The sequence below is a fragment of the Amphibalanus amphitrite genome, unplaced genomic scaffold, assembly GCF_019059575.1.
Source record: "Amphibalanus amphitrite isolate SeventyFive unplaced genomic scaffold, NRLGWU_Aamphi_draft 001099F_arrow, whole genome shotgun sequence".
In the NCBI taxonomy this organism is placed as follows: Eukaryota; Metazoa; Arthropoda; class Thecostraca; order Balanomorpha; family Balanidae; genus Amphibalanus; species Amphibalanus amphitrite.
Window position 1 is genome coordinate 21829 of NW_024882593.1, and position 27972 is coordinate 49800.

The 27972-nt window shown below is 48.6% G+C and overlaps 2 protein-coding genes across 2 annotated transcripts; one reads left to right on the forward strand and one right to left on the reverse strand.

Annotated features, from left to right (window-relative positions):
- The first annotated feature begins 9273 nt into the window (after nucleotides 1-9273).
- Nucleotides 9274-15912, forward strand: LOC122370108. The gene is made up of 3 exons (XM_043345376.1): nucleotides 9274-9656; nucleotides 12320-14611; nucleotides 15041-15912. Exons 1-3 carry the CDS (start codon nucleotides 9355-9357, stop codon nucleotides 15354-15356), a joined length of 2910 nt encoding a protein of 969 aa, XP_043201311.1. The 5' UTR covers nucleotides 9274-9354; the 3' UTR covers nucleotides 15357-15912.
- Nucleotides 15913-18621: 2709 nt separating this feature from the next.
- Nucleotides 18622-21970, reverse strand: LOC122370109. Its single transcript, XM_043345377.1, has 3 exons — nucleotides 21757-21970; nucleotides 20021-20191; nucleotides 18622-19406 (listed from the first exon to the last, which is right to left on the reverse strand). Exons 2-3 carry the CDS (start codon nucleotides 20106-20108, stop codon nucleotides 18883-18885), a joined length of 612 nt encoding a protein of 203 aa, XP_043201312.1. The 5' UTR covers nucleotides 20109-20191; nucleotides 21757-21970; the 3' UTR covers nucleotides 18622-18882.
- Nucleotides 21971-27972: the final 6002 nt, after the last annotated feature.

Consider the following 27972-nt stretch of genomic DNA (forward strand, 5'->3'; position numbering starts at 1 on the left):
TTTTTTTGCCCCCCCCCCCTTTTTGTTTTTTTTTGAAGTATCTCGAGAACCGCTGCGCCGATCGTCACCAAACTTTCAGTACCCTCCCGGGAGTAGCTAGCGCACATGGTGACCAAAATTTTTTCCAAAGGCTATGATAGGTTGGCCGCTAATGACGTCAGAGTGACGTCAATTCTGCCATTTTCGACCCAAAAAAAGGTTTCGCGGGAAGAGCTGTCAGGCCTACAGCTTTAGAGATACAGAAAAATGTTTTCAACATAAAAGGTGTGGAATCAAGAAGGCTACAAAACTGCTATTTCGATTTTTCGAATTTTTTGGATTTTGACCAAAAAAATCAAAAATAGATTTTTTGAATATAATAGCCAAAAATCCAAAATGATCTTTTAATTTCGAAAAATCGGAATATATGTGATAGACCCTACCACCTTCTATCTTCATACCAAATTTGAGATCGATACCTCTGTTTTTGGCCAAGTTATAGCGAAAAAACTGTTCAAAATTGATGACGTCAAATTTTCAAACTAAATTTTTAGCAATTCTAGACCTTGTATCGCAAAACAAAGACCACCATTATACTCCCCTTGACGAGCTGCATCGACTCAATACCCATTTTATGCAAAAATATCAACTTTGAAATTTGACCTTTTTTGACCTGACCTTGACCTGACCTCCACCAGAAAGTGACATAAACCGTACCTGATGGTCTTATAACCAACACCATTGAGTTGGAAATGAAAAACTGGCCATAAAACATGCATCGCACAACCTTAGTAAAGTTGGGTTCATGTGGTGACCTTGGTGACCTTTGGTGACCTGACCTGTGACCTGACCTGGTATGACCAGTGACCTTTCATTGACCCAGAGGTCAATGAAATTTGGTTTCCTTCGACCACCCACGCTACACCATCTCACACTTCCTCCTCCACTGCCCACACCTACACCAACACCGCAGACATATAGTACAATACATTAACACACATGGACTCTCTCTCGACCTTCCGACTCTCCTGGGCGACACTCATCCGGATATCCACGACCTTCTGTTCGTCTTTCTCGCCGACGCTCGGATCACCAAGAGCCTTTAGCGTGTTAGGGCCGCGGCTGCCGCCCCTAAAACGCTAACGGCAGAGCCCTCGTCTCCCGGCTCACCCCCAAACGCACACACTAATTAATCGCGGTTACAGGGCTTTTTCCCTCGCGCCGTTTTGGCTTAGGTGCGAGGTTTTTTCCCTTTGTAGGCGTCGGGTTTTTTATTATTTAGGACTTTTTCTCCCGACTATTACACCCCACAACAAGGCCCCGCCGGGGGGCTGGAGCCTAGAAGGTCTTATACCTTCTGTCAGTGCGATGAAAGCTTCCCGGCTCCATTACACTGACACCAGCTCACAAGTGTTCATGTCTATTATGTATTGTTAATAAAAGTCATTCCCACTGTTGTGTTTGCGACTCCAGACATCTCGGCTCTTTGGCTATACATACACGTAAGTACCTCCCTTAGCTTTGATTCCACATTAAGATAGGATCCCACGTTATTTTTGCTACCGGGTTCACATAAACCGGTTTAAAGGTAGTGTGCCACCTTTGAAAGATTTCCCGTTTTATTTTTCCTAGGATAAGAAGCTTCTGTTTTTACCTAATATCGCAAAAAAAATCAAAAATGGGCCTGGAATAGTGCCTTTTTCGCCTAAAAGTTTATCGGTTTTTAGATATGTATAACAACTGTAGTGGGCTCACCTGCAAACAGGCGTCGGGCAACAATCGCGAATGCGGCGCACTTGTGACAATAAGCAAAGGTCATTATAGTGTTACGACCATACGACGTACGGGAATGAGTTATCAGCTGTCTAATCGTAGACAACACAATGTCGAGCCTTAAACTGTAAGCCTGTATTGGTATTGTTTCTTAAATTTGGCTGTCGAACATTAATTTGTGGTTTGAAATATGATTTTATGTAAAATAATTGATATGAAACAGCCGTCTCTTAAGTTATGACCCCATTACACCACACGCAAGTGGCAGAAATGACAATGATCAGCTGACGCATTTTTCTTGGCCGAAGTCAGAGCGCGCGGCCCGACGCACCACGCGTATTTGGAAATTCCGACCTCGACGAGCATCAGAAGCCACCTAACAGGCGTGTTCGAAACCGCAGGAGATGATGATGAACGGGTTTATCGAAACTTGATTGGATGAGCCTATCGGTAATAGCGATTTTAGTGTGTGCATTTATTGTTCATAGTGGTGTGAAATGTGGTTGGGGTACGACCGACAACCCGTCGGGGCGAATTTCGCACTGGGGTACTCAAAATTTGAAGAATTTAAGACGTTTCCATAAGTTTTGAAGGTATGGATAAGTTCTAAAAATCCGGTTCTCCTTATCCGGGTCATTAACTCCATATGGTCCAAGAAAGCTGGCACACTACCTTTAATGTAAGACTTGCTGCCCGGCGAAAATTGCCGGAGTAACTGCCCCTGCTCGGGTATGGCACTAGGCCGACCGAGCAAAAAAAAAAAATGGTTTCCTTCGACAAATTTGACAGGGCTATCGAACGCCGTTTGAATTTTCCGGATCCGTCCAGTAGTTTCGGAGATAAGGGGGGGCAAAAAATGCCCCCCGCCCCCCCCCCCCCCCCCACCGCGCGGAAGGTGGCCGGGAGGCCCACCGCCTGCCGGGTTAACTTTGCCACGACTCATTTTCTTTAAAAAAATATATTTTTAGGCAAGATATAAATACGATAATAGCAAAACCAAAAGAGCTAATATTCATCCGTGTTTTGAACATAGAGTCATCCCAACAAGTTAACAAGTGTAAAGAATACAAGCGTCTAAAGTTGAAAACATGGCAAAGTCACCCCCGTTTACGGTTTATAAACCAATTTCTGAGGGTCGGGTCCTTAGCAGTATGCAGGTTCCTATAGTCCGTTTTTCTTAAGTTTGCCCCTCACTGTAAACGTCTCTTTGAACACAGCACGAGAATTGCTAGCTGAATTACTGAGAAAACTGGTTAGCGCACATTGTATTGTAGATATGATTGAATAATATTTTCAAAAATATAAAAATCAAAATGTCTGTACGTAACGCGTCAGTCACGCTTGGCGGGCTGTTGCGAGGCGACTTTATGTGTTGCGGGGCTGAAACTTTGGCGCCGAGTCGGGCGCGTGCAACCATTTGTCGCATTAAATTTTGGTGGGGGTGCGCTCGGTGGTTTGCACGTGGCGGGCGCATCTTTGCGGAATTTTGGCCGCGGCCGGCTTCGAGCAGAGAGCACGCGCCTTAGGCTCAGTTTCTTCGCTTGCCAAACTGAGCGAAATCAGAGCCGGAAGGTCACTGACCTTTGGCAATGAATACCGGAAAAGAGCACCACCGGCCAAGTGGAGACGCCAAATTTATTCTGGCAATAACTCGGCCGTTACTGGGCCGATTCTAATGAAAATTGATTTATTACGCTGCGCGTAATGCTGTCCCTCTAGTATTTTCAAAAATAAGTTTTGAACATCGACGATTTAACGTTATGTTAAGCGCCGTGCAATTTATTTATTAGTTCAGACATAATTCCTGAGAAGTCGTCTAATCCTGTGGGGCTGTAGGTATTGGCAGATACGATTTACGGTCTGTGAAATAGTAAATAAATTTGATGAAATTGATCGTCTGTGAAATCTGGTTAAATCAGTGTGCGCCAACCAGTTTTCTCAGTAATTCAGCTAGCAATTCTCGTGCTATGTTCAAAAAGACGGTTACAGTGAGGGGCAAACTTAAAAAAAACGAACTATACCAAAATTATAAGCCAAAAGTTTATAATATTAACCAAATCATACCAAAATTTTACCATTACCACATAAAAACCAGAAATACAACCAAATACAAATCAACCAAAATTATATACCAAATTAATCAATAACTTCACTCACGATTTTTTAAAAGATAAATCTGAGCAGCGACTGCGGATTCGAATTTTCAAAGAGCGTGCAAGTTGTGCCGATTGCCCTCCCCCACTTTCCCACGTGCGGGCACCTTTCCAAAAAGTCGGCGCCGCCACTAGTCCGGAATACTAAGCCGATGCACGTAGGGCAGTTAGTTAGAAACCTGCATACTGCCAAGGGCCCGACCCACAGAAATCGGCCTTGGCAAAAGGCGTTGTGGAGGCCCTGAAAAAACTGGCATGAACCCTGAGATCACGGTGTGGGGCCCTCAGGTATCGTTGTACCGGTAGGTCGCACCCTCGGGTATCGACCTGGCAATGTGTGTTTTATTATTTATATGTCCCACTTTTGAGACAAATGTTAATCTGAGCAATCTTAACATACACTTCTCGACCATATTCTGTATTGTTTTCATTTTATGCCCATTTTAATACTTTGAATGGTTTGAAACATTTTTTAGCCTGATTATAATTATAGTTGTAATAAGAGCTAGTTAATAGGTTGAGAAACATAACATAAGTTAGAAACATAAAGAAACATAAGCTAGTTAATAGGTTGAGTTGATAACAAATCAATAATGGATTTGTTTTTGGCTAACTTTAGTTATGAGCAAAAGGTTATTATTAACACTTATTACCATTTAAATACAGCGCATTTAAATTTGGCGCTGATTTTTTAGTGATCCGGAGTCAGTCAGCATGAGCTGCCATGGAGGTGGCAGATGCTGCTACATAACATTCACATCATCACATGCATTGCTATCGACCTACATGACTGACGCGCATTTTTTATCAAGGCGTCTTTTTTAATTTGTTTCGATCTTAACCCGCGAGCTGCTGGAGGGGGAATGATAAATGCCCACTTTTTCACCGCGTTCTAGGTTAAAAACGCCAAATTTTCGGTACCTGTGGGGAATAGATTGAAGTTTGTTGTGACAAAATTTTAAAATAAAATCGGTTGAAAATATTGGGATTTTGAGGTTTTAGTGACGTCATGTTTTCCGAGTTTTTCGGCCGAAAACGGCAAATGTTAAAAATTTATAAAATCACAGAACGGACGTAAAAACATGCCGTAAACGCCATGAGACTGCAATGCCCAGTCAAATGGTATCTTCGTTTCGATGATCGTTCTACATTTTCCAAAATCTTGAGCTGAATCTTGGCAATTTCTCGTGACTACTTGACGACGATGCATGCCTTTCTTAAATTGATCTTTTACGACCAAATACGTACTCGTATGATAAAATGAGTGTCACCATCGTGTTCTGCGACCTAAAGTATCCATAGATCATGTGCCATATGCTGCGAATGCCAATTTTGATTTTCGGGGATGTGTTCTTACCTGGTTGACCTGACAGTGACTCTGACCTATCTGTGACTGACACCTACATAGATCTGACACTCGTGTAGCACTTACACGTATATGAAGGATTGTGCTCAGTCTGGACATAGCTTATGAAGAGAGACGCCCAGTACAAGGTTCTAAAGTCCATGCAGATGGAAGCCCAATTTCGGGTGTTTGACCTGACCTTGACCCGACCTGTGACCTCGAAATTCAAATTTCAAGTACTCATTCGGCGCATCTCGTCGCGTTCTTTCGTTTGCCGCCTCGCGCGTTGCGCTGTGCCTATTGCTTCGTTCTCGAGTTATCGTCTGGGGGCGTTTAACCCTCGCCGGACCTATTGGTTTTCTACATACACGCCGGCCGAGGGGGGGGCGGGTACGACCCCCCCCTCGCCGTTTCGCCCCTGGTGGAGCTAGCGCGTCGCGGAAAAAACGAGCGTGTGCGCCGTTACGAGACGCAGAGATTGGTACCCGATTTTAAGGTCCTAGGTCAACCGGTGACCTCTGAGGTCAGGTCAAGTGCCCCAAGGTACGGTTCAGTTTTTGGTGAATAACTTCGCAAAAAATGGCCGCAGAGCCGCGATTTTGGCAGCATCGTGTTCGCCTCGCTCAGGCGCGTCGAATGATATACTTTTTGTTCGGGTCAGGTCAACTTGGGGTGTTGACCTCAGGTCAAGGTCAGGTCAGCACCCTAAGGTCACGAAGTTGGTCGAAAGGGGTCATGTCGCATATCATTCGATTCGGCAGGTCTTCCTGAGTCCATTGGTGGCTTTCCCGACTCGCTAGCTCAATTTGATCAAGAGTTATTGACGAAAAACTAATATGACCTTGATGACGTCATAAATGACGTCACGCAAGGTCAACATTGCAAAAGTGACGCATCTAACCTTGCAAGGAGTGCATCAAATCACGATTCTGTGTGCTCGAGATAGTTGGAGATCGTTCCCGGCGCCAGAATAGCAGTTTGAAATTTTCCCCATTGACTTATAATGGTGAGGTCACGAAAATGACCTGACCTCATATGACCTTTAGGAAAAATCCGAGATATACAAGTTGTGAGACTCATAATGGATACTAGATCCTGCAAGTTTCATTTCCCTGTGACATCTCCTCTGGCAGTGAGGGCGTTGCGAAGTTGCGACATCTGAAGACCGTGCAGAGGTTCACTTATGACGTCATAGGTCAGTGACCTGACCTGACCCAAAAATGCGGTTGGTGTCAAAAGATGCGGCTTGGATCAAAGGTCAGGTATGCCAAGTTTCAGCTCTCTATCGCCAGCGTGTTCGGAGCTATCGCGAAAAAACCCTATGGGGGGGGCGGCACCCGCCCCCCCCCCCCTCGGCCGGCGAGGGTTAACGTCCCCCCCTAGCAACTGACGGGGGGTGCAATACCCCAGAGACTGCCGGATTAATTTAACCTTCGCCCTGGCGGGGGGGGGGGCTCCAAGCGACCCCCCTGAGTTTTGTTTGCGGTGGGCGCCAAACTATTAGTCGGATGGTGCTGAAATTTGCTGCTGCCTCTGGGGAATCCTTTGCGCATGTTTGGGTAAAAAAGTTATCGGTTCATGTCAGGTCACCGAGCTATGGCGTGATAATAGGTACAGTACCGACCGTTTTTGACAAAATCGTACATTCCTCGTAACTGGACGTGATCTCATCGACAAGAACGAAACTATTCCATTTGATTTACGTAATATTTGACAGGACATGGATCTTCACCTTATATATTCACCTTCCTAAGGTCAACCAAGGTCATTGACACCGCGTGTTCACACGCTGACCTCCGTGATATGAGCTGTGTTTTGTGGGGTTTCTTGAAGTCCTGAATCCGAGTCTGTGGTTCAGTATTCACCTAAACGCCTTCAAAACTGTTCCTTGACCTTTACAAGGTCAATTACGACCGTGCTCGCCGGCGGCGGGTGTGACCTCCCGTGTTCCCGGGGACTACTCCACGCCAGTGATGACTGAACTGCAGTCAATTATGCATCATTGTGTTGCTAATTCACTGAGAAACACGGTCGTCGAGGTTTCATGGCGGTGCCGGTATCTTTCATAGATTCGCCAATATTGGCTAAGCAACTTGGGAAATTTTAGCTTTTCCCCGAAATTTGACCTTTGACCTGCCATAATTGGGTCAAATATTGACATAGGGTAAGAAAGTATACCTACCACCGATAGTGAGTACTCGATGACAGCAAGTGACTGTTTTTTGTTGCAAAGCGCTACGACGCTTAGTTTCGAAACGCCAGGAGGTCGCACCGACCCATCTCCCCTGCCAGGCCGCGTTATGAAAAATGTCCTGCCAGGGCGAGGGTTAAAGGTAGTGTGCCAGCTTTCCTGGACCATATGGTGTTAATGACCCGGATAAGGAGAACCGGATTTTTAGAACTTATCCATACCTTCAAAACTCATGGAAACGTCTTAAATTCTTCCATAGACCTCTGTATACATGGACTGGACACAGAAAATCCGGCCATGACCACAACGGCCCTAAAAGTAAATGCTTATAACTCGAGAGTCAGTTTACCTACGACATCCATTTTTTCACCGCCGCATAGCCTCATTCATTGAAAATGATGGGGATCATCCGCCGAGCCGATGCGGTGTGATGGGGGAGCACCTGCACGTGGCGCGTGAGAGATGTTTATGAAAATGGCGTGACAGTATCTCGGGAACGGCTGGGCCGAATGAGTCCAGATTCGGAACACAGCCAGGTATAACCCATTGGCCAATCACGCATGTTACAATTTTGAGGTGCCGATGCACGTGCGCACGTGCACACCCCTTTTCTGTATCTCAGAAACTACTCGTCCGATTTTGCTGAAATTTGATATATAGCTGGACACTAAGCAACCAATGTTGGTGCACACCTCAAACATGGGGTGCAGCTGCACGTGCGCACGTGCACACCCCTTTTCTGTATCTCAGAAACTACTCGTCCGATTTTGCTGAAATTTGATATATAGCCGGACACTAAGCAACCAATGTTGGTGCACACCTCAAACATGGGGTGCAGCTGCACGTGCGCACGTGCACACCCCTTTTCTGTATCTCAGAAACTACTCGTCCGATTTTGCTGAAATTTGATATATAGCCGGACACTAAGCAACCATTGTTGGTGCACACCTCAAACATGGGGTGCAGCTGCACGTGCGCACGTGCACACCCCTTTTCTGTATCTCAGAAACTACTCGTCCGATTCTGCTGAACTTTACTTTTTAGCTTGATACTCAGCAAGTATTGCTGGTCCACATCCCGAAGTTGGGATGGCTTTGCACGTGCACACGTGCACACCCCTCTTTAAAGGTCAGAAAATATCCTTCCTACTTGCCGAAGCATTGAAATACCTACCAGTTGCAATAAGACCGTCAATGCGAAAAAGAAACATCGGCGACACTTGGCCTTCACCCTTCGCTGTATGAATAACGGCGCAATCGCATTGTAGGTACAGATAATAATTCAATGCTAAGAAGGCGTTCATTTTCAATCATGATACTTTTTCTAGCCAGGGTTACAGAGCAAAGGTAATCATTCAAAACAGCAGATGTCGGTAGCACCTAAACAATGAAAAAAAAAATGCAGTCCAATCGCTTCGTTTCCTGGATTTGGTTTATTGTTATCACAGGAACTGCTTTGTCACAGCAACTTAAGTAGATATTTACCTACTGCAAGTGAAGGTGAACCGAATAATTCTGCTTACTGTATATTGCTCATAAAAGCGAGTGTGTGGAAATACTGCGTCAGGTACTGCATTGTTTGTTATGACTTAATCAAATTTTACTGCTCGCGGAATGCTTAGCTAGGTTCGAGAAACTGAAATCAGCCATTTCCCGCAATGAAAGATGGTAGCTAAAAATTTATCTCTTACCTTGCCGAGGACGCCGTATTTATATAAAATAGTAATATCACGTGAGTTTCAGTAAAACAACAAAAATGAACAGAGACACAAATGTGGGTGTTTATTTTGAGTAAATGGTTGTGCCTTGGTAACAATGAGGCATTGGGACTTAAGCATTTACGTAATTTAGTAAATATGTATTTTCTAGGATTTATAGTGCATTTTCTTAGCTATTTACATTTTGAAGTGAAGGATGGTTAAGTGTGCCGCTCTTTTATGTCGTTCAGGCTACGCGCTTACAAAGGCAGAAAAGGCAAACAAGCTAGTTCAGCGCAATGTTTCTGTGTTTTCCTTTCCGAATGACAAAGAGTTACGCGATCGCTGGGTGTTAGCGATAGGTCGCAATGACTCAGCCTGGAATCCAGATCACTGTGGTGTCTGTGAGCTCCATTTCCGTGAGGAAGACTTTCATCAAACAACCAGAAGAAAGAACGAACGTAAAAGGAAATCTCTGAAGAGCGGCGCCGTTCCGTCAGTCTTCGAATCACACGAATGGTGAGTACTAAGTAAAAGCCTGTAGGTACCCATAGCTTAACCCTATTCCTGGCGGGGGGGGGGGCCTCAGGAGCCCCCCTGAGGTTTTTTGGTTATTTCTCCCAAACGCTTTGAGCTAGGAAGCTCAAATTTTCTGACTTTTCCTAAAAGGCTTTTACGCAACATTTCTGAAAATTTTGAGTTGATCTGACCTTAGGTCAGGTCACCAGAGGCGGTTTGGTGACCCTACCTCAGAAAAGTTTGCAATCACGCCAGAGCTAGAGTTTCTGACCTATCAATTTCTTCTCTTTAGGCTTTTGTTAGGGTACCAGTATGTGCAATTTGTATATCTCAGAATTTTCATATCTGTGACCTGAGGTCAGGCCAGACTCGTGACCTTTACATTGCAAGCCTATGGGAAAATATTGAAACGCCTCCTGCTTCGTGTAAACGAGTCAAAACCACCCAATTCTTTCAGTATTATGGAAGGTTATCTCATCGGTGATAATCCTGGTGCCGCTAATTGACAGGGGCACCGGCAAAGGTCATGTGAGGTCATGTGACGTCATAAATCGTTTTTCTGTCAATAAATCACGACATGATGGTGCTTAAGACTTGTAAGTGGTACCAAACTGCTCGCCTGGTCAAGGCGCGTCGTTTGGTATGCAGCATGACCATACCCCACAACCTCATTGATGAATGACCTGACCTTGACCTCAGGTCAAATTTCAAATTGACCTGTGAAGGTCATCACATACTTATTTCGCATCGCCTCGGCGAGAGCAACAAAAAATGTATTGGTTTTATGTCTCTATGTTTCTTAGTTTAAAAGTTATATAGGTAACTAATTCCAAAACATTTTATCGTTGATGACCTCTGGTGACCTCAATATTGACCTGACCTGAAAATGTTTTATATAAAAGTTGTAGATCTTTAAACGACCTATCAAACGCCGTTCGCCGTTTGTCGCTGCGATGTGTAGTTTTTGAGATCTGAAGGGGGGGGGGCGAATCGGCCCCCCGCCAGTTTCTTGTCCCGGCGGAGCCCGCCAGGAATAGGGTTAAAACATGCGTCGAGTGACATAAAACACGTGTCACACGACTTATACATTTCCCACATGCATTCCTCAAAACTTCCATGACCTTTTGTGACCTAGTGCGACCTAGTTTTGTCGTGAAACATAAGTGGTAAAAGCTCGGTATCTACAAGGTACCTTTTATCATGCATTTATGAGTGTGTAAGGCAGACATTAGCTCGCTGTGACTTGCTAGCAGCGCTGAGTGCCCGAACTGGGGGCCCGCTGAGGGTCCTGGATTCCCACGCCCTGCTGGGGTGTTTTAACACCCCATTCTAGCTCGGCTCCTGGGACACGTAGTGACATAGTAGGCGGCATTCGAAATAGCGTAAAAATAATGAAGAAATCGGTCAAGGTCAAGGTCAAAACTCAAGTCATGGTCATGACCTGCCCGGTAAAAGGTCTTGTTGCATGCCGGTCGATCCGTGTTGTCAAGCCAAACAAATCTTAGACGTTTGTGCCTCTATCAAAAGCTGTTGGCCAAAAACTGTTAAATGCCATTTGTGACCCAAGGTGACCTCAGGGACATAAAGAAGGGTCAAAGGTGCCATTTTCTGGTTCGTCATGTTTACTTGTAATTCGATCGTTGAAGGTGTTTGCCGTTATGTCTGTTTGTTGCGATGTTTATTGTGACGTTCCTCCACACAAGATGCATCTTTCAAGTTTCCCCAATGGCTTATAATGGAGGTCGCAAAACTGACCTGACCTTAGGTCACCGGTATCAAATTTCTGATACATAGATTTTGTGCATACTGTTGTCCCTAATAGCCGTTTTCACGACGGGCTATCTGGCGATGGCACCTAATTTGACCAAATCTGTCCCTAATCTCTTTTTTTATAGATATTTGTACATCGTTAGAATGGCACTGAAACCAGTGTTTTCGTAAATAGCGGGAAAACCGCGACGCGTAGCACCGCGAAATTTGGCATGACTATTCTCTCATCAATTTTACAGCATGGTGTGCAAGTTTAAACCTCCTAACTTTTAAGGTCAGGTTACCAGGTCACTTCGAATGAAGCAACCTCAAACCACTTTTTTGCAACTTTGTTACCGTGTCAGAGCTACAGTAGATGACTGAGGCCTTGGAGAGTCGCAGGATGTAATTATGTCTTTGGTAGCTAGAATTTGTATCTCTCAGAATTTTGATATCGATGACTTAGGGTCATATCTAGCGCCGCTATTTTTACTTTTTTGACCCCTGTGACGTCATCTTTGACCTGACCTGAAAATGACTTAAGTAAAAATTGTAGATCTTGTCCGTGCGTACCCCATGCCGTTTACCGCTTGTCGCTATCTTGCTTCGTTCTCGAGATCTCAGGGGGGCGGTTGCATCCGCCCCTCCCCCGTCGGTTATAAGTTGGCGCGGACCCCCGTCGGTGCGCGGGTTAAATTCCTACTTGCAACGGTATACTAAGCCCACCCGAGTGTTGAAACACGCATTCCGGTTTGAAGTACCGTTGACCTGAGGTCAACTATGCATTGAACGTTGGTCAAAATAACATGGAATGCAATAAATTTGCTATGAGCTTTAGGTAAAGTGTGATTAATTTAGGTACACCGACCGAGCGAGGCCAGTGTCTTAATTTCTTTTGTTTTCTTTTCTTTCAGTCCTGTCCCGCTCAACGATGCCCAGCGGCAGCGCACGACAGTGCTGGCAACAGCATCATCGAGACGGCAGGTTGCCGAAGTGCAACTGCAACAACAGTGCGCCGACATGATGGAGGCGGAGAAGTTCTCAACTCTGGAGGACATGCATACCAAGCTCGAGAACGAAACGCTTCCTTCAGGGTACACGACAGTGAAGATGTCACACCCAGCCGGAGTCGAGTCTGTACTGAGCGTCCGATTAGAGCAGCTGGATGAGAAGTCAGGGCACCCGGTCATCACCAGAAACCTAACGGTATATGAAGATCTTCACTTTCGGGCACACGCAGCAGGTGTTGAAATCTCTGTTCAGCAATTTTCTGGGTTAACTGCAAGAGCTGGGCAATTCCAAAGCACCACAGAGGTCTTGAACGTGCTTGCTCGCCTGAAGTCATTCACCATCACTGCCAAGGACTTGATGACCTCTGCTGCCAGCGTTTTGGATCTAGCAGCGGAAGCCGACAGTGGTGATAAGTTCACCATCTGTCAGTTCGTCGCGGAGCAGCTACGCCTGGCCTCGGTCCCAGCGAACAGACGGCGATATAGTCAAGCGCTGATGAGTTTGGCTGTGGTGTGGGACAGAACCAGCCCGAAGTTATACGAAGAGTTGTGTAGCTGCTCTGTTCTGTTCCTGCCGCACAAGAAAACCCTCCGACGCCTCACATCCGCGCTCAGCGTGAGAGAGGGTTTGGAGATCGGCACAGTGAAGTATCTCCAAATGAGGATCGAAAAACTGACCAAGAGAGAGAGACTGGTCAATCTGGCAATGGATGAAGTGTACACGGCGCGAGCAGTTGAAGTGGCTGGAGGGCGCGTCTTTGGTGAGAGCAAAGACGGTGTCGCCAGTACTATCTTCTGTACCCTCATCTCCTCTGTGGCTGGCACGTACGAGGACACCATCTCAATGTCACCGGTATGCAGCATCACCACCGAAGACATTCGCACCATATTCTTCACGGTGCTGAAGACCCTGACGGAAGTAGGGTTCACTGTCGTGTCATGCACCACCGACGGACACCGGACAAACCAAGCCTTTCACAACTCGCTCGGTGAAGACGGGCGTCATCCGGAGTACATCGTGAATCCCTTCAACGCTCAAACAAGAGTCTACACCATGTACGACAGCGTGCACCTGTACAAGAACTTCTTTTTCAATCTGATGAACAAGAAGACCCTCGTCTGCATACCTCCAGGCCTCGAGATGGCCGTGAAGGCCCAGTTCAAACACCTGCAACAGCTGCACAAGCTGGAGATGGGAGAGGAGGTCAAAATGGCCTACAAACTGACAGACCGGGTACTTAACCCCACCAGCATTGAGCGCGTCAACGTTCAACTGGCTGTGGCAGCCACCCATGAGTCGACTGTGGCAGCGCTCAGATACTACAGCCAGAAGAACGAGTACCGCGACTTCGGACAGACGGCCGAATTCCTCGAGATGCTCAGGAAGTGGTTCAGCGTTGTGAATGTGAAGACGGCATTCACGCACGTGCGCCTGCGTGACCCTCTCAGGGCCCCACCCAGGAACGAGGAAAGTTGCACGGGCCTGGACTTCCTCGCTGCCTTTGCAGCTATGCTGCGAGTCTGGCAGAACAGGAAAGGAGGTGGGAAGATGTCTGTCGACACATCGCAGGCCGCCATCTACACCTGCAGAGGTCTAGTCGGCGTGGCCCGCTACCTGCTGGAAGAGCACGGTGACGTAATCGACTATGTCCTTCTGGGGAAAATACAGTCGGACAGGATCGAAGGCCGTTTCGGCTACCTGAGGAAGTTGGCTGGCGGAAACTTCTGGGCGAGCGTCAGACAATTTTTCGAAGGGGAAGCAGTCATCCGGGTCAAAAGTCTCGTCTGGCTGTCGGGCTACAGTCTCGGCACAGTGGCTGCTGTCATGGCGGAGGCACGTCAACAGCGACAGCAGGACGACGCTGAGGTGGCGGAGACCCTGGCGGAGTACGCTGCCAGCGCGGAGCACGAGCCTCTATCGGAGGGAGCAGAGCAGGCCATCACACATGTGGCTGGCTACCTCGCCCGCTCAGCGCTGAAGAGGAGACAGTGCCATGCATGCCACGCACTCTTGGTCAACAAGGAGCCGAGCCAGGTTCAAGAAGTACGAATCGATGCGGAAGACAGCCAACCAGAAACAGCACCCGAACTAACAGAAGCCGTGAAGACATTCACTGATCATCTGAACCGGGGAGGCCTGCTCTGCCCTTCCGAGCTCACCGTGGACTTGTCGATGAACATCTGCCACGCTTATAGGTAAGCACTACCACTCAGTTGTTTATATGCTTAATTTGTCTGAGTTAGTTTGAACTTTTGGTCATTTTCCTCTCAGATATTAGGTACTTTGAGTTCTGGCTTGGTGGCAGACAGAACCTGTGCATCAGCTAATTTTAGAATAAGTCGACACATGATTGGTGACAGTACTTTTGTATTAAATTGTAATTTAAATTGAACTTGTTGTAGCGTTTATTATACCTGCATTATAATTGCTTTAAAGTGTTTGTCTAATACGCTACAATTCTACCGTGCAAAGACAAAAACGATTAAGTCAAGTCAGAGATCATTACGTCAGGTTAGAGGTCACCCTAACGTTTTTGCCTTTGCACGACAGGGTTATGCAAATTAGTAATCAGTAGTCATGTATCATAGTATGTTAGTTCAATGTTCTTTCCTTGTATTTCACAGGTCGCTGATGCAGGATGAGGCATCGAGGCGCGCCCTTCTCGGCTGCTCCGAACCACGCTCCACGTTTGAGCACGTCTCCACCTCCATCGCTCAGCAGGACAGCCGGCTGATAAGCCTCCAGTGCGCCAGAGGCCACAGCTTTCTTCCATTATATGGACAGATGGCGCGCGCACTCTTCAATGTCTTCACATCCAACTACGCTACAGAAGTGAACAGTGCTGTTCACTCAAGTAAAAGGCGATCTTCAAGTCCGGTAGTCATGCGTCGACGTGATCAGACTGAAAACAAAGTGAGAAAACTGAGCGGTGCAAAGTGACAGCAGTGAGTGTGTGGTGGTCGAGAGCGCCGTCGTTATCGTACGCTTACGGATGTGTGTGTGACATTGTCCCGCCGTCAGCGGGCAGGTCCTGTGATCAGCCGCTTCCCGCTCTTGACAGAAGTTGCAAGTAACGCACGTGACTCCCGTCGCCGCCGCCGCTACCGCGCGTTGGCTCTCCGTGCGGATGCATTCCAGCGCCCCACATTCGCCGACTGCAGCGCGTCTGTCTTCAACGTTCGCCCCTGGCGAAGGACGTTCCTGGGTCGAGTCGCGAGAGCTGCGTGCCATGCGATGCATCAAGGGGTGGTTAGAAAGGCGTTTTGTGATGAGTGTAATAGTGAAATATGTTGTCTACAGTCCCGAAGAGATGTTCATATGTTACCCGTTGTTGTTATATGATATTTGTTTTCACGCCACCCCCAATAGCTGAATGTCGCCAGAGGTCGCCTCTTATAAGGCTTTGCCCGGATGCAGAACAGAGACTGTCGCACGAGCGAACAGTCCTTTCGTGACCGAAACAGGACATTCCGAGAATAAAGCTCCTCAACATTTATCCTACATTCTTTATGAAAATCAATGGTATTGGAATCAAATGGTGATAAAAATAAGAGCCTATTACAAATACAGAACCAGGAGTGTAAAAGTTCCTATGCTTTACAAACATTCAGTAAACCTAAAAAAAAACAAGAATTTGACTTAAATTTATATTGTTTATCCTCTCGCACTCATAACAAATACGTTAAGCGAAAGAAATCAGCTGTCAATGTCTCAGTCTATCATTTAAAGCATTTTCTAACTAGAAGCATAGGCGAGGACACTCAGTGTCCGAGGCACAACAGGGAGTGTGCACGAATGCACGTGCAAAGTCATTCCAAAATCGAGATGTTGACCAGCAATGCTTGCTGAGTATCAAGCTAAAAAGTAAAGTTCAGCAAAATCGGACGAGTAGTTTCTGAGATACAGAAAAGGGGTGTGCACGTGCGCACGTGCAGCTGCACCCCATGTTTGAGGTGTGCACTAACAATGGTTGCTTAGTGTCCGGCTATATATCAAATTTCAGCAAAATCGGACGAGTAGTTTCTGAGATACAGAAAAGGGGTGTGCACGTGCGCACGTGCAGCTGCACCCCATGTTTGAGGTGTGCACCAACAATGGTTGCTTAGTGTCCGGCTATATATCAAATTTCAGCAAAATCGGACGAGTAGTTTCTGAGATACAGAAAAGGGGTGTGCACGTGCGCACGTGCAGCTGCACCCCATGTTTGAGGTTAGAGTTGCAAAGTTTTCCCAATGGGCTGCTACCGGCACCGCCCCGCCCCACAAAAATTTTCTGGGATACCGGCATGCTACCACGCCCCAAGCAAAAAACCGCCAAATTACCGGCATACCAAAAAACCTGCATTCTTGAACTCGTAGACCACAGTAGATTCTTGACAATTCTAATTAGAGCCAAACCTGTGAAATGCTGAGGTTCATGTGTTACCCCTACCCTTAGCAATGGAACTTCTACCACAAAATGTATTTTGCAGTGGCTAAGATTGCTGTTATTACAATTCATTAGCCTCTTAGTGTCCAAAGTTTGAATCATATGCTGATAATTTTTTGTGTGCAAAATCAAAAATACCGGCATGCTACCGGCAAGGCATGCCAGATACCACGAAAAAACCTGCGGTAGTGAAAAATTACCGGCATGCCGGTAGTGCGGTAGGGAAATTTTGCAACTCTATTTGAGGTGTGCACCAACAATGGTTGCTTAGTGTCCGGCTATATATCAAATTTCAGCAAAATCGGACGAGTAGTTTCTGAGATACAGAAAAGGGGTGTGCACGTGCGCACGTGCAGCTGCACCCCATGTTTGAGGTGTGCACCAACATTGGTTGCTTAGTGTCCAGCTATATATCAAATTTCAGCAAAATCGGACGAGTAGTTTCTGAGATACAGAAAAGGGGTGTGCACGTGCGCACGTGCATCGGCACCTCAAAATTGTAACATGCGTGATTGGCCAATGGGTTATACCTGGCTGTGTTCCGAATCTGGACTCATTCGGCCCAGCCGTTCCCGAGATACTGTCACGCCATTTTCATAAACATCTCTCACGCGCCACGTGCAGGTGCTCCCCCATCACACCGCATCGGCTCGGCGGATGATCCCCATCATTTTCAATGAATGAGGCTATGCGGCGGTGAAAAAATGGATGTCGTAGGTAAACTGACTCTCGAGTTATAAGCATTTACTTTTAGGGCCGTTGTGGTCATGGCCGGATTTTCTGTGTCCAGTCCATGTATACAGAGGTCTATGATTCTTCAAATTTTGAGTACCCCAGTGCGAAATTCGCCCCGACGGGTTGTCGGTCGTACCCCAACCACATTTCACACCACTATGAACAATAAATGCTGACACTGAAATCGCTATTACCGATAGGCTCATCCAATCAAGTTTCGATAAACCCGTTTATCATCATCTCCTGCGGTTTCGAACACGCCTGTTAGGTGGCTTCTGATGCTCGTCGAGGTCGGAATTTCCAAATACGCTGCTCATACTTTGTGGTGCGGTGGTGGTGCGTCGGCCCGCGCGCTCTGACTTCGCCCAAGAAAAATGCGTCAGCTGATCATTGTCATTTCTGCCACTTGCGTGTGGTGAAATGGGGTCAAACTTAAGAGACGGCTGTTTCATATCAATTATTTTACATAAAATCATATTTTAAACCAAAAATTAATGTTCGACAGCCAAATTAAAGAAACAATACCAATACAGGCTTACAGATTAAGTTCGACATTGTGTTGTCTACGATTAGACAGCTGATAACTCATTCCCGTACGTCGTAACTCCATAATGACCTTTGCTTATTGTCACATGTGCGCCGCATTCGCGATTGTTGCCGACGCCTGTTTGCAGGTCAGCCCACTACAGTTGTTATACATATCGAAAAACCGATAAACTTTTAGGCGAAAAAGGCACTATTCCAGACCCGTTTTTGATTTTTTTTTTTGCGATATTCGGTAAAAACAGAAGCTTCTTATCCTAGGAAAAATAAAATGGGAAATCGTTGGAAGGTGGCACACTACCTTTAAGGTAAGATTTGTGATCCGCAGCGAAGAACGTTGGATACATGTATTTTTATAACTTACATGTACCTACATACATGCATAACTAATTATTTATGTGCACCCATTAATTCGTTATCTGTAACACATGTTATCTATAACAGGAAACACGAGTCATCCGTATTCGCGGTTTACGACAGGAACAGGAAACATCTATTATTCAATGCACCTCCAATATATATTTGTTCACCTTTTCGCTTGACGTGCACGTCTAATATAAAACGGCAGTGTTTAATGTCACGAGCAGCGCTGTTACCGGCACCAGCACCGGCATCCGGGCTGATTCTGGCCGGCGGTGGCCAGCAGCACACGGAGCAGTGGTCAGCACACGGAGACGGGGGGCGCCGTGCTACCGGCACAGAGCGGCGGCTGCGTGCCCACACGACACTACACACACAGCGAGCGCACCGTATCACAGAATCACAGGTCCCTGAGCTGCTGGGGCACCGGTGCCGGCGGGCCGTCCCACAGAGGCGCCTCGGGACCGCCAGCGCCGCCGCAGTCCACCGCCGCGTCACCGCAGTCCAGCCGTCCAACGTCACCCGAGGTCACAGGCTCGTCACCAGAGTTCACAGGCGCGTCACCAGAGGTCACCGCTCCGTCATCCGAGTTCGGCGGGGGGCCGGCTCCGGCGGCCGTCACTCGGTGCCGCGCGTCACCACTGGGAGCCGGCGGCGGCGGCGGCGGCGGCGGCGCGAGCCCGCCGGCCGGGCCGGGCTTGACCTCCGTCTGGGAGAGGTGGCGCACCATGCGGCCGTACTCTGCCAGCATGTGGTCGCGCACGCCGCACACCACCGGGTGGTCGCCGGCCAGGCCCTCGCGCTCGGCCAGGTAGCGCAGCGTCTCGCCTATGCAGAGCGTGTAGCCGTACAGGTAGGCGGCCGAGGCGGCCGGCACGGGCGCCTCCAGCAGTCGCTCCAGCAGCAGCTGCAGCTGGTCGCCGGCTGGCGGCAGGGGCGGGCACCGGTCAGCGGCCACACAGACACACACCGCACACTGCACAGGCCTCATAGTCACCGCCCCGGGCGAACTCCGGGACGGCGGCCACCTCAGAACAGAGCGGTCAATAAAGCGCATATATAGTCTGACAAACCTCAGAACGAACGGAGCTAAAACGCCTCGGAGCGCTTATCACGTGCACCGGACATTGGATATAGCCTGTCCGTGCTAAAATTTGAGAAGTTATCCCGGGCGTATTGGGAGTTATCTACACAGACACGTCTATCAAGAACTGTTGCACTTTACACTAATTCTTTCTTAGCTTTGTCAGACTGGATGGAGCGGCATCTTAGCAAAACAGCGAGACGTGACCTGGTGTCGTCGTACGCATGCAGTGCGACCTGATCCCGCGGGCCGGCAGGCAACATGACGTCACTCCGCGGGCCGGCAGGCAGTATGTGACGTCACTCCGCGGGCCGGCAGGCAGTGTGTGACGTCACTCCGCGGGCCGGCAGGCAGTGTGTGACGTCACTCCGCGGGCCGGCAGGCAGTGTGTGACGTCACTCCGCGGGCCGGCAGGCAGTGTGTGAACTGTGAAGCCCCCCTCCGCTGGCCTCACCTGCGGGTGCCGGCTGGTGCAGCAGCGCCTGGGCGCTCAGCTCAGCCAACAGCTGAACCTGGTCCTCCTCGAAGCCAGAGTCGTCCATGGCCGCGGGGCACCAACGGAAGAACGGCAGGCGCGAACGGCTGGGTGGCCCGCAACGAACACCGAATGTTGAGGGCGGAAACACTGCAAAGCACAAACACGCAGAGTGACAATTAACATTAAAGCTGCATGTAAGCATTGGCACATACGAAACGTCGCCTTAACCCTCGCCGGACCTATTGGTTTTCTAATTTCTACATACGCGCCGGCCGAGGGGGGGGGGGGCGGGTACGACCCCCCCCCCCTCGCCGTTTCGCCCCTGGTGGAGCTAGCGCGTCGCGGAAAAAACGAGCGTGTGCGCCGTTACGAGACGCAGAGATTGGTACCCGATTTTAAGGTCCTAGGTCAACCGGTGACCTCTGAGGTCAGGTCAAGTGCCCCAGGGTACGGTTCAGTTTTTGGTGAATAACTTCGCAAAAAACGGCCGCAGAGCGCCGATTTTGGCAGCATCGTGTTCGCCTCGCTCAGGCGCGTCGAATGATATACTTTTTGTCCGGGTCAGGTCAACTTGGGGTGTTGACCTCAGGTCAAGGTCAGGTCAGCACCCCCAGGTCACGAAGTTGGTCGAAAGAGGTCATGTCGCATATCATTCGATTTGGCAGGCCTTCCTGAGTCCATTGGTGCCTTTCCCGACTCGCTAGCTCAATTTGATCAAGAGTTATTGACGAAAAAGTAATTTGACCTTGATGACGTCATAAATGACGTCACGCAAGGTCAACATTGCAAAAGTGACGCATCTAACCTTGCAAGGAGTGCATCAAATCACGATTCTGTGTGCTTGAGATAGTTGGAGATCGTTCCCGGCGCCAGAATAGCAGTTTGAATTTTTCCCCATTGACTTATAATGGTGAGGTCACGAAAATGACCTGACCTCATATGACCTTTAGGAAAAATACGAGATATACAAGTTGTGGGACTCATAATGGATACTAGATCCTGCAAGATTCATTTCCCTGTGACATCTCCTCTGGCAGTGAGGGCGTTGCGAAGTTGCGACATCTGAAGACCGTGCAGAGGTTCACTTATGACGTCATAGGTCAGTGACCTGACCTGACCCAAAAATGCGGTTGGTGTCAAAAGATCCGGCTTGGATCAAAGGTCAGGTATGCCAAGTTTCAGCTCTCTATCGCCAGCGTGTTCGGAGCTATCGCGAAAAAACCCTATGGGGGGGGGGCGGCACCCGCCCCCCCCCCCCTCGGCCGGCGAGGGTTAAAACGTAAATGGCGACATTTACACGGAACAGGACATTTCGAAATATTTTTACGCTTCATTTAGCAGTATAAAATGTAATGATAAATAAATAGAATATTACAAAGACACTTCAACCTCAAAGTCAGAAATGTTTTCAATCCGTAACAGCGATCGGCCAATCCGTCCCTCACCCGTCATGGACGGGCATGTCCCCTGGGCGGTGTTTCAACGGCACGCTGCCAGCCGCTGCCAGCACACGTGGCAATTTGGGTTTCCATGGAGACATCAACAAGCCCATTGCTCCAACACTACCACAAGTATGTCAGCTCGCGAGATACGTTGGCAGCGTCAGCGTGCCTTTAAATAGGGCCCTTATTACGAGTAGTCGGTTCGACCGTTATGCCTCCTACCTGTGAGGGATATCCCTAGCTTCTATCAGAACCAGCACTAGCACCTACCTGTGGGGCCCAGCCTCCCAGCTGCGCGGTCCAGTCCCTCGCTCTCACTCGGCTGGTGCGCGGCCCGTGCTGGCCCGGCCGCCGCGCCGCCGGCAGTGACGGCTCACGGAGGCCGCCGCCGGCTCCTGTGCGGCCGGCGGCGTCTCACACCGCCCCAGGGCACGTCTCGCCTCACCAGCTGCCACCGCCGCGCCGCGCTTACCTGGAGCAGCCGGCGCCGCTCCTGTCCTCTGGCGGTGGGACCGGCTACTACTGAGGTTATCGCCGCTGGACACGGCCCTCACGACAGCCAGGGCCAAAAGGCCCTATATAGACCAGGGCCCTGGACCCAATGTACCCCCGTTCCGTCGTTTCTATCCTCAGGATACTGAAATCCTTCTCCTCCACGCCGCAGCCTCCATTCCGGGCTGGACAGGTACCTTTACCTCATGCGGGCTGCTCCATTGGAGTGGCACCGCTGCTTCCGAGGGAGCGCACCCCGTAGCCGGGTGCAGAGTGCTTGGGGGGGGGGGGCTGGCCAGCCTGTCCATTCGGACGGGCTCAGCCCCGGCGACTCTCTAGGGTGCCTGCCCAGACCAATGTCTCCCCCTAATTCCGATCATTCTTCCAAATCTGAAATGCTCTTGTCAGACCGAAAGGGCCAAACCCAACAAAACAAACAAACAAACAAACCCAATGCCGAAAGGATCACCTGCTTCGGCAAGTCGCAGCACTGGCTGTATACTCATGGGCGTCACCACCACTAGGGAGTCCCTAGTGGTGTCCCTAGTAGGGACACTAGGGACATTTTCCCTAGAAGTTTTGAAATCATCGAAAACTACTAGGGACTGTCCCTAGAAGTATTTTGGGCTCCTTTTACTGGGGACACGCAAAGAACCCGGGACACGATAAAGGCGCAACTGGCTCAGCTCTCCGAACACATGTGTGTTGCCTTGCGAGTAGTCGCGTCAACATCGCCACGACACCGTTCCGTGCTTCTATCCTCAGGATACTGAAATCCTTCTCCTCCACGCCGCAACCCCCTCCGGGCTGGACAGGCAACTTTATCTCATGCGGGCTGCTCCCTTGGAGCGGCACCGCTGCTCCCGAGGGAGCGCACCCCGTAGCCGGGTGCAGTGAGTGCCTTGGGGCTGGGTGGCCTGTCCTCTGGACGGGCTCAGCCCCGGCGACTCACTAGGGTGCCTGCCCAGACCAATGTCTCCCCCTATATCCTATCATCCTCCCGGCTCTGAAATGGTCTAATTGGACCGAAAGGGCCTAACCCAACAAAACAAACAAAATCAACATCGCCACGGTAAATAAAAAGGTCCGCGAGCGGTGTGCCACCCTGCACAGAGGTGACGGTGCCCTCCAGGCACGTGCGTGTGTGGTCGCTGGAAAGCTGAATAAGGCAGGCCGGGACTCTCGTCCGACAAATCGGTCGAGTTTGTTTCCCAGTCACCCGAGGAGACACCCGAGCCGATTCTGGGGGACTCAGCTGTATGAGGGGCTGGTCGCCACAGTGCGCGTGGAGTGGACCCGGCGGGAGGTCAGGATCAGGGCGGTAATGGGCCGCCGCTCTGGGCATGGGTGGTGTTTTTCCAGAGAAGTTGGTGGGGCAAAAAAAAAAATTGTCAAACCCACAATGTCCGAGAATGTAGGAGACCAAAGAAACAAACCAAGCGATGAAGATTTTCGACAACATTTCGAGAAGCTTCTGGGTTTTATCCATCTAGTACCTAAGACTGTGTCAATAAACTACTACTACTACTACTACTAGTTGAATAAAATGCCACACTGAATCAATTCCTATCATTACAAATATATTTTGTATTGACCCGCGCCGGGCCGGTGCTCCGCGACTTCCGCGCCTGGCCGAGGGGGAGGGTCTGACCCCCCCCCCCTCTAACTCGGCTCCTGGTCCACAAGATACATCGGATACACAATGTACACCGCGCACCGCGTCGGGCACACGAAGCAAGCGCAAAACAGACATAGACCATGCTATCTTGGAGAAGCTAGATAGGAGCAGGAAATAGCAATCTGACAGGGACTACACATTCTGTATGAATGTGTATGCTGAGCTGCAGCACAGGAGTGAGGCCACCAAAAAAACTGATAAAACGTGCGATCCAGCAGATTCTAGATGAATACGAGGACTGAAGGGCACTTATGATACCCATCCTTTGATGACCAAATGGGCGCTTACATGGGAAAGAGGGTGCCTATAAAGCTTAAAGGACGTCCTCCATGTGAAAAAGGGGCGCCTGGGACTTGAGCGCCCTTCCGAGCTGTCCGAGGTCGCCGGAAAGTTTGTATATGTCCAGCTCCTGCTGCACTATCCTCCAAAATAATTCTATTGGATTTAGGCCAGGACTGTTCCCTAGCCAAGTGTCCTTCCCCCAGATATCGGACAGATGGTCCTGGCACCGCCTAGTTCCGGAAGATCGATGAGATGGAGTACCGTCCAGCATGAAAATGTTGTCCGACCTGCGGGACACCATGCGCCGTTGCAGCACGGGGTAGTGGTCTTTTAATGCCAAATGCACGCTTTTTCAGTATGTTTTCTAGGTAGTAGTCGGGATCGACTTCGTCTTTTGGTAGAGTACGTCCAGCTGGTTCAGCTCAGGCCCTGCTAGGACATCGTGATCGTTCGACATACCATTGCGGCGAGAATTTTTCGCAGAAGTCTGTCGGAACTTGGGCCGCGTTTTCAGCCCATGCTCGTTTTGGGGGTCCGTGTGGTGAAACCATTGAAATGGAGACTCGTCGCCGAACTAGACCCGCTTCTACATACCTGCTCCGTTTCCACTCTTCTACCGGCCAGATTCTCCGTTTCGTGCAAATGTGAGGGCTCTGGGCTTGCTGATTTTCGTTATTTTGGCCGCACCAATAGTCAAGCGCCTTCAGTCCAAGGGCGTTCCTCCCTTATCAATGGACAACATTATCCGAGTGATCATTATGAATAAGACTTCAGATTCCCCGCAGAATGGTCAGACTTCCCAGGTGCTTTCTTCATGACGATCTTGGCGACGGTTGAGACGCAGGAGGACCATGCTGATTGGGGCTTATGCGTGACGCTACTTGTCCCTAAACTTCTTCCACCAGCCCAGCGCTTGTTGGTGAAAACGGGGGCTTAGAAGTGTGAGGCAGCGTCCTTCCATGTGTTGCCACTTGCCAGCTTGGAGCATGCCAACAGCGCAACTACGAACCTCTCAACTGCAAAGCTAAACCTTCATGCTTAGACGTTCAGTAAATGCGCCGTTCAATGCTCCTGTGTGGTGTAGATATGTCTTGCAATAACTATAGCCTGCCTGGGATGGGATGGGGATGACGGGCTTAAAGCAAACCCATCTTATTGATGTTCGCGGTTTGCGGCTCACTTGCATGTCGCAGGGCAGAGTTGGTTGTATCAAATGAGGCGTCTCGACCGGCTTCTTGTTGTTTGCTAGGTGTGCACGATGTCGGTGCAAGGGTTTTGTGTATATCGCCGAAAAAAAAAACATTCTGGGCTCTACTGAATTCGGGTGGTCTGAATCGGCTGACTAGGTCCGCTCTTACTGCGAGACGGGCGACCCGATCAATTTGAAACCCTTACTCCCGTCTCGCGGCATCGATTTCGACGGCGATTATATCGCAGTCTCCCCTCCTATCGTCGACTATAGCTTCAGAACACAATGAAAAACGCGGGAATGAGATGCGTCATTAAAGCTGGCCGTCCACCTAACACTGCCGCGCCGAATTTAACACTGGAGCCTATCGGAACGCTTTAGCAAGCAGCTTTAGCAAGCATATATTCTATCGCGTGCAATTATTTGGTGACTTCGTAATTAAAGCAAATAACTTCAAATTGATATTTTATTCACAAGAACATAGGTTTTGTGCACTCATGTCGAGCACGTCATTAAACATCCATATTACATTGTTTCTATGCGGAAAAGGGCGGCTCATTTTCACTGGCGCCGTCCGGCAACGTTCACAGGTTGCCGCTCATCTTACACGACGCGACTTGTCCACTGCTTTCTCACTCGTGTAACTTAGTGTGTATCAAAACAATGGCTATTCTAGACTGCTGTTGTGACAGTGAGCGAACGTGACAAACAACAAAACAAAAGTTACAAATCAAGCATCTCGCATTCACAGGCTGGAGATGGTGTACAGCCGCGCCAGAGGGCAAATGAAGCCCCGGCGCGGCCCCCAGTCAATGGCATTGGTAGCTTCACGCTCTGGTGACGTAAGCAGAGCGTGAAGGTTTTTTTATTTTCCCTTCACTAGTGCTTTACCTATGGGAGATACCGATTTCGAAGGCAAAACTAAAAGTCGATTTATTAACTTATTAGTCGAGATACGTATAAACCGAGTGTACCATACGACAGCCTGATCTTTCTTCTATCGATACCCGCATCCAATTTGGCGATGGTACATACATAAAACGCTGAAATTTGGCGATAGGCGGGAAGGTGCAATCCTAAACGGTATCATTCAATTACATCTTGATGGTTGCTTTTTCGAATGCTCGGAACATACCGAGTAGTGATGAACCTGACCTTTGATTCAAGCCGGATCTTGCAATACCAGCAGCTTTTTCAGGTCAGGTCAGGTCACTGACCTTTGACGTCATAAGTGAACCTCTGCACGGTCCTCAGATACCGCAAGTTCGCAACGCCCTCAGTGTCAGAGCAGATTTCACAAGGAGATGAAACTTGCAGGACCTAGTATCCTCCAGAAGTCTCACAACGTGTATATCTCGCTTTTTTATTCAAGGTCACATGAGGTCAGGCCGGTCATATGAAGTCACCATTATAAGCCAATGGGGGAAACTTATAAACAGCTATTTTGGAGCCCAGAACGATCTCAGACTAGCTGTAACACACGCAACCGTGATTATTTCATGCACTCTTTACAAGGTTCGATGCTTCATTTTTGCACCAAGAGCTTGCATGACGTCATTGATGACGTCACTTGTGTCATAAGTTTTTCGACAATAAGTTCTGATCAAATTGAGCTAGCGAGTCGGGAAAGCCACCAATAGACTCGGGAAGACCTGCCAAATCGAATGATATGTGACATGACCTCCTTCGACCAAGTTCGTGCCCTTGGGACCTCTGACCTCACCGTGACCCGAGGTCAACACCCAAAGTTGGCCTCACCCAAATAAAAAGAATACCATTCGACGCGCCTGAGCAGGGCGAATACGATGCTGTCAAAATCGCGGCCCTGCAATCATTTTTTGTGAAGTTATTCGCCAAAACCGAACCCGTACCTTGGGCCACTTAACCTGACCTCAGAGGTCACCGGTTGACCTGAGACCTTAAAATCGGGTACAAAACGCTGCATCTCGTGACGACACACACGCTCGTCTTTTCTGCGACGTTCTAGCTCCATTAGGGGCGAAACGGCGAGATAGGGTCGTACCCCCCCCCCCCCCACCCCGGCCCCCGGCCGGCGCGTATGTAGAAAACCAATAAGTCCGGCGAGGGTTAAGCGGGTTCCACTGTGCACAAACAGCTAAGGGTTGTGCATTTAGTATGGTCATGAGAGAATCCTGTTTGATTTGGGCTCATAATACAATGCATGATCACTTCTTTTTCATAAGTTTAATTGATTTTCTTCTTCCCAAAAACAAACAATAAATGCTCTTCTCCATATTCCCCTTCACTCAACAACTTTTGATCACTTTTCCATAAAGGCCTAAGGTAATGCATTGGTAAAAACACAAATGGATGTTTTTTGTTTCTTTGGTCTCATCTCAATAGTCATTACTTCTGTCTCCTAATGCTCCTAATGCCTTTCATCATGGTGGCAATGCAATGTGATGATGACAGCATTCCATGTATCACCACTGAAACACAACTTAGCTCAAAAACACTCATATACATAAATTTATTTATCTCCATTTGTGCAAAATTACTTAACTTATCACATTCTTTGACTATTGCTTCAGAAAGACATATCAGACCATAAGATTGTGTGAAACAAGAAAAGATTATCAGGCAATAGAGTTGATATATGAGTAGATGAAGTCCAGATTGTAGAGTTGAGTTTGGTAGGTTGTAGGAGTTAGGTTGTAGGTTTTAGGCTGGTGGGTTCATAGGTAGTATATTGATATTGGTAGGTTGAAAGCTTTGAGTTAGAAGGTAAGGTTAGGTCAGGTTAGATGTTCAAAATCTTCACTGGACTTCATCTTCACATTTACCATAGAGTTGGCACTTGACAAGCTGTGCCAGCCAATCTAGC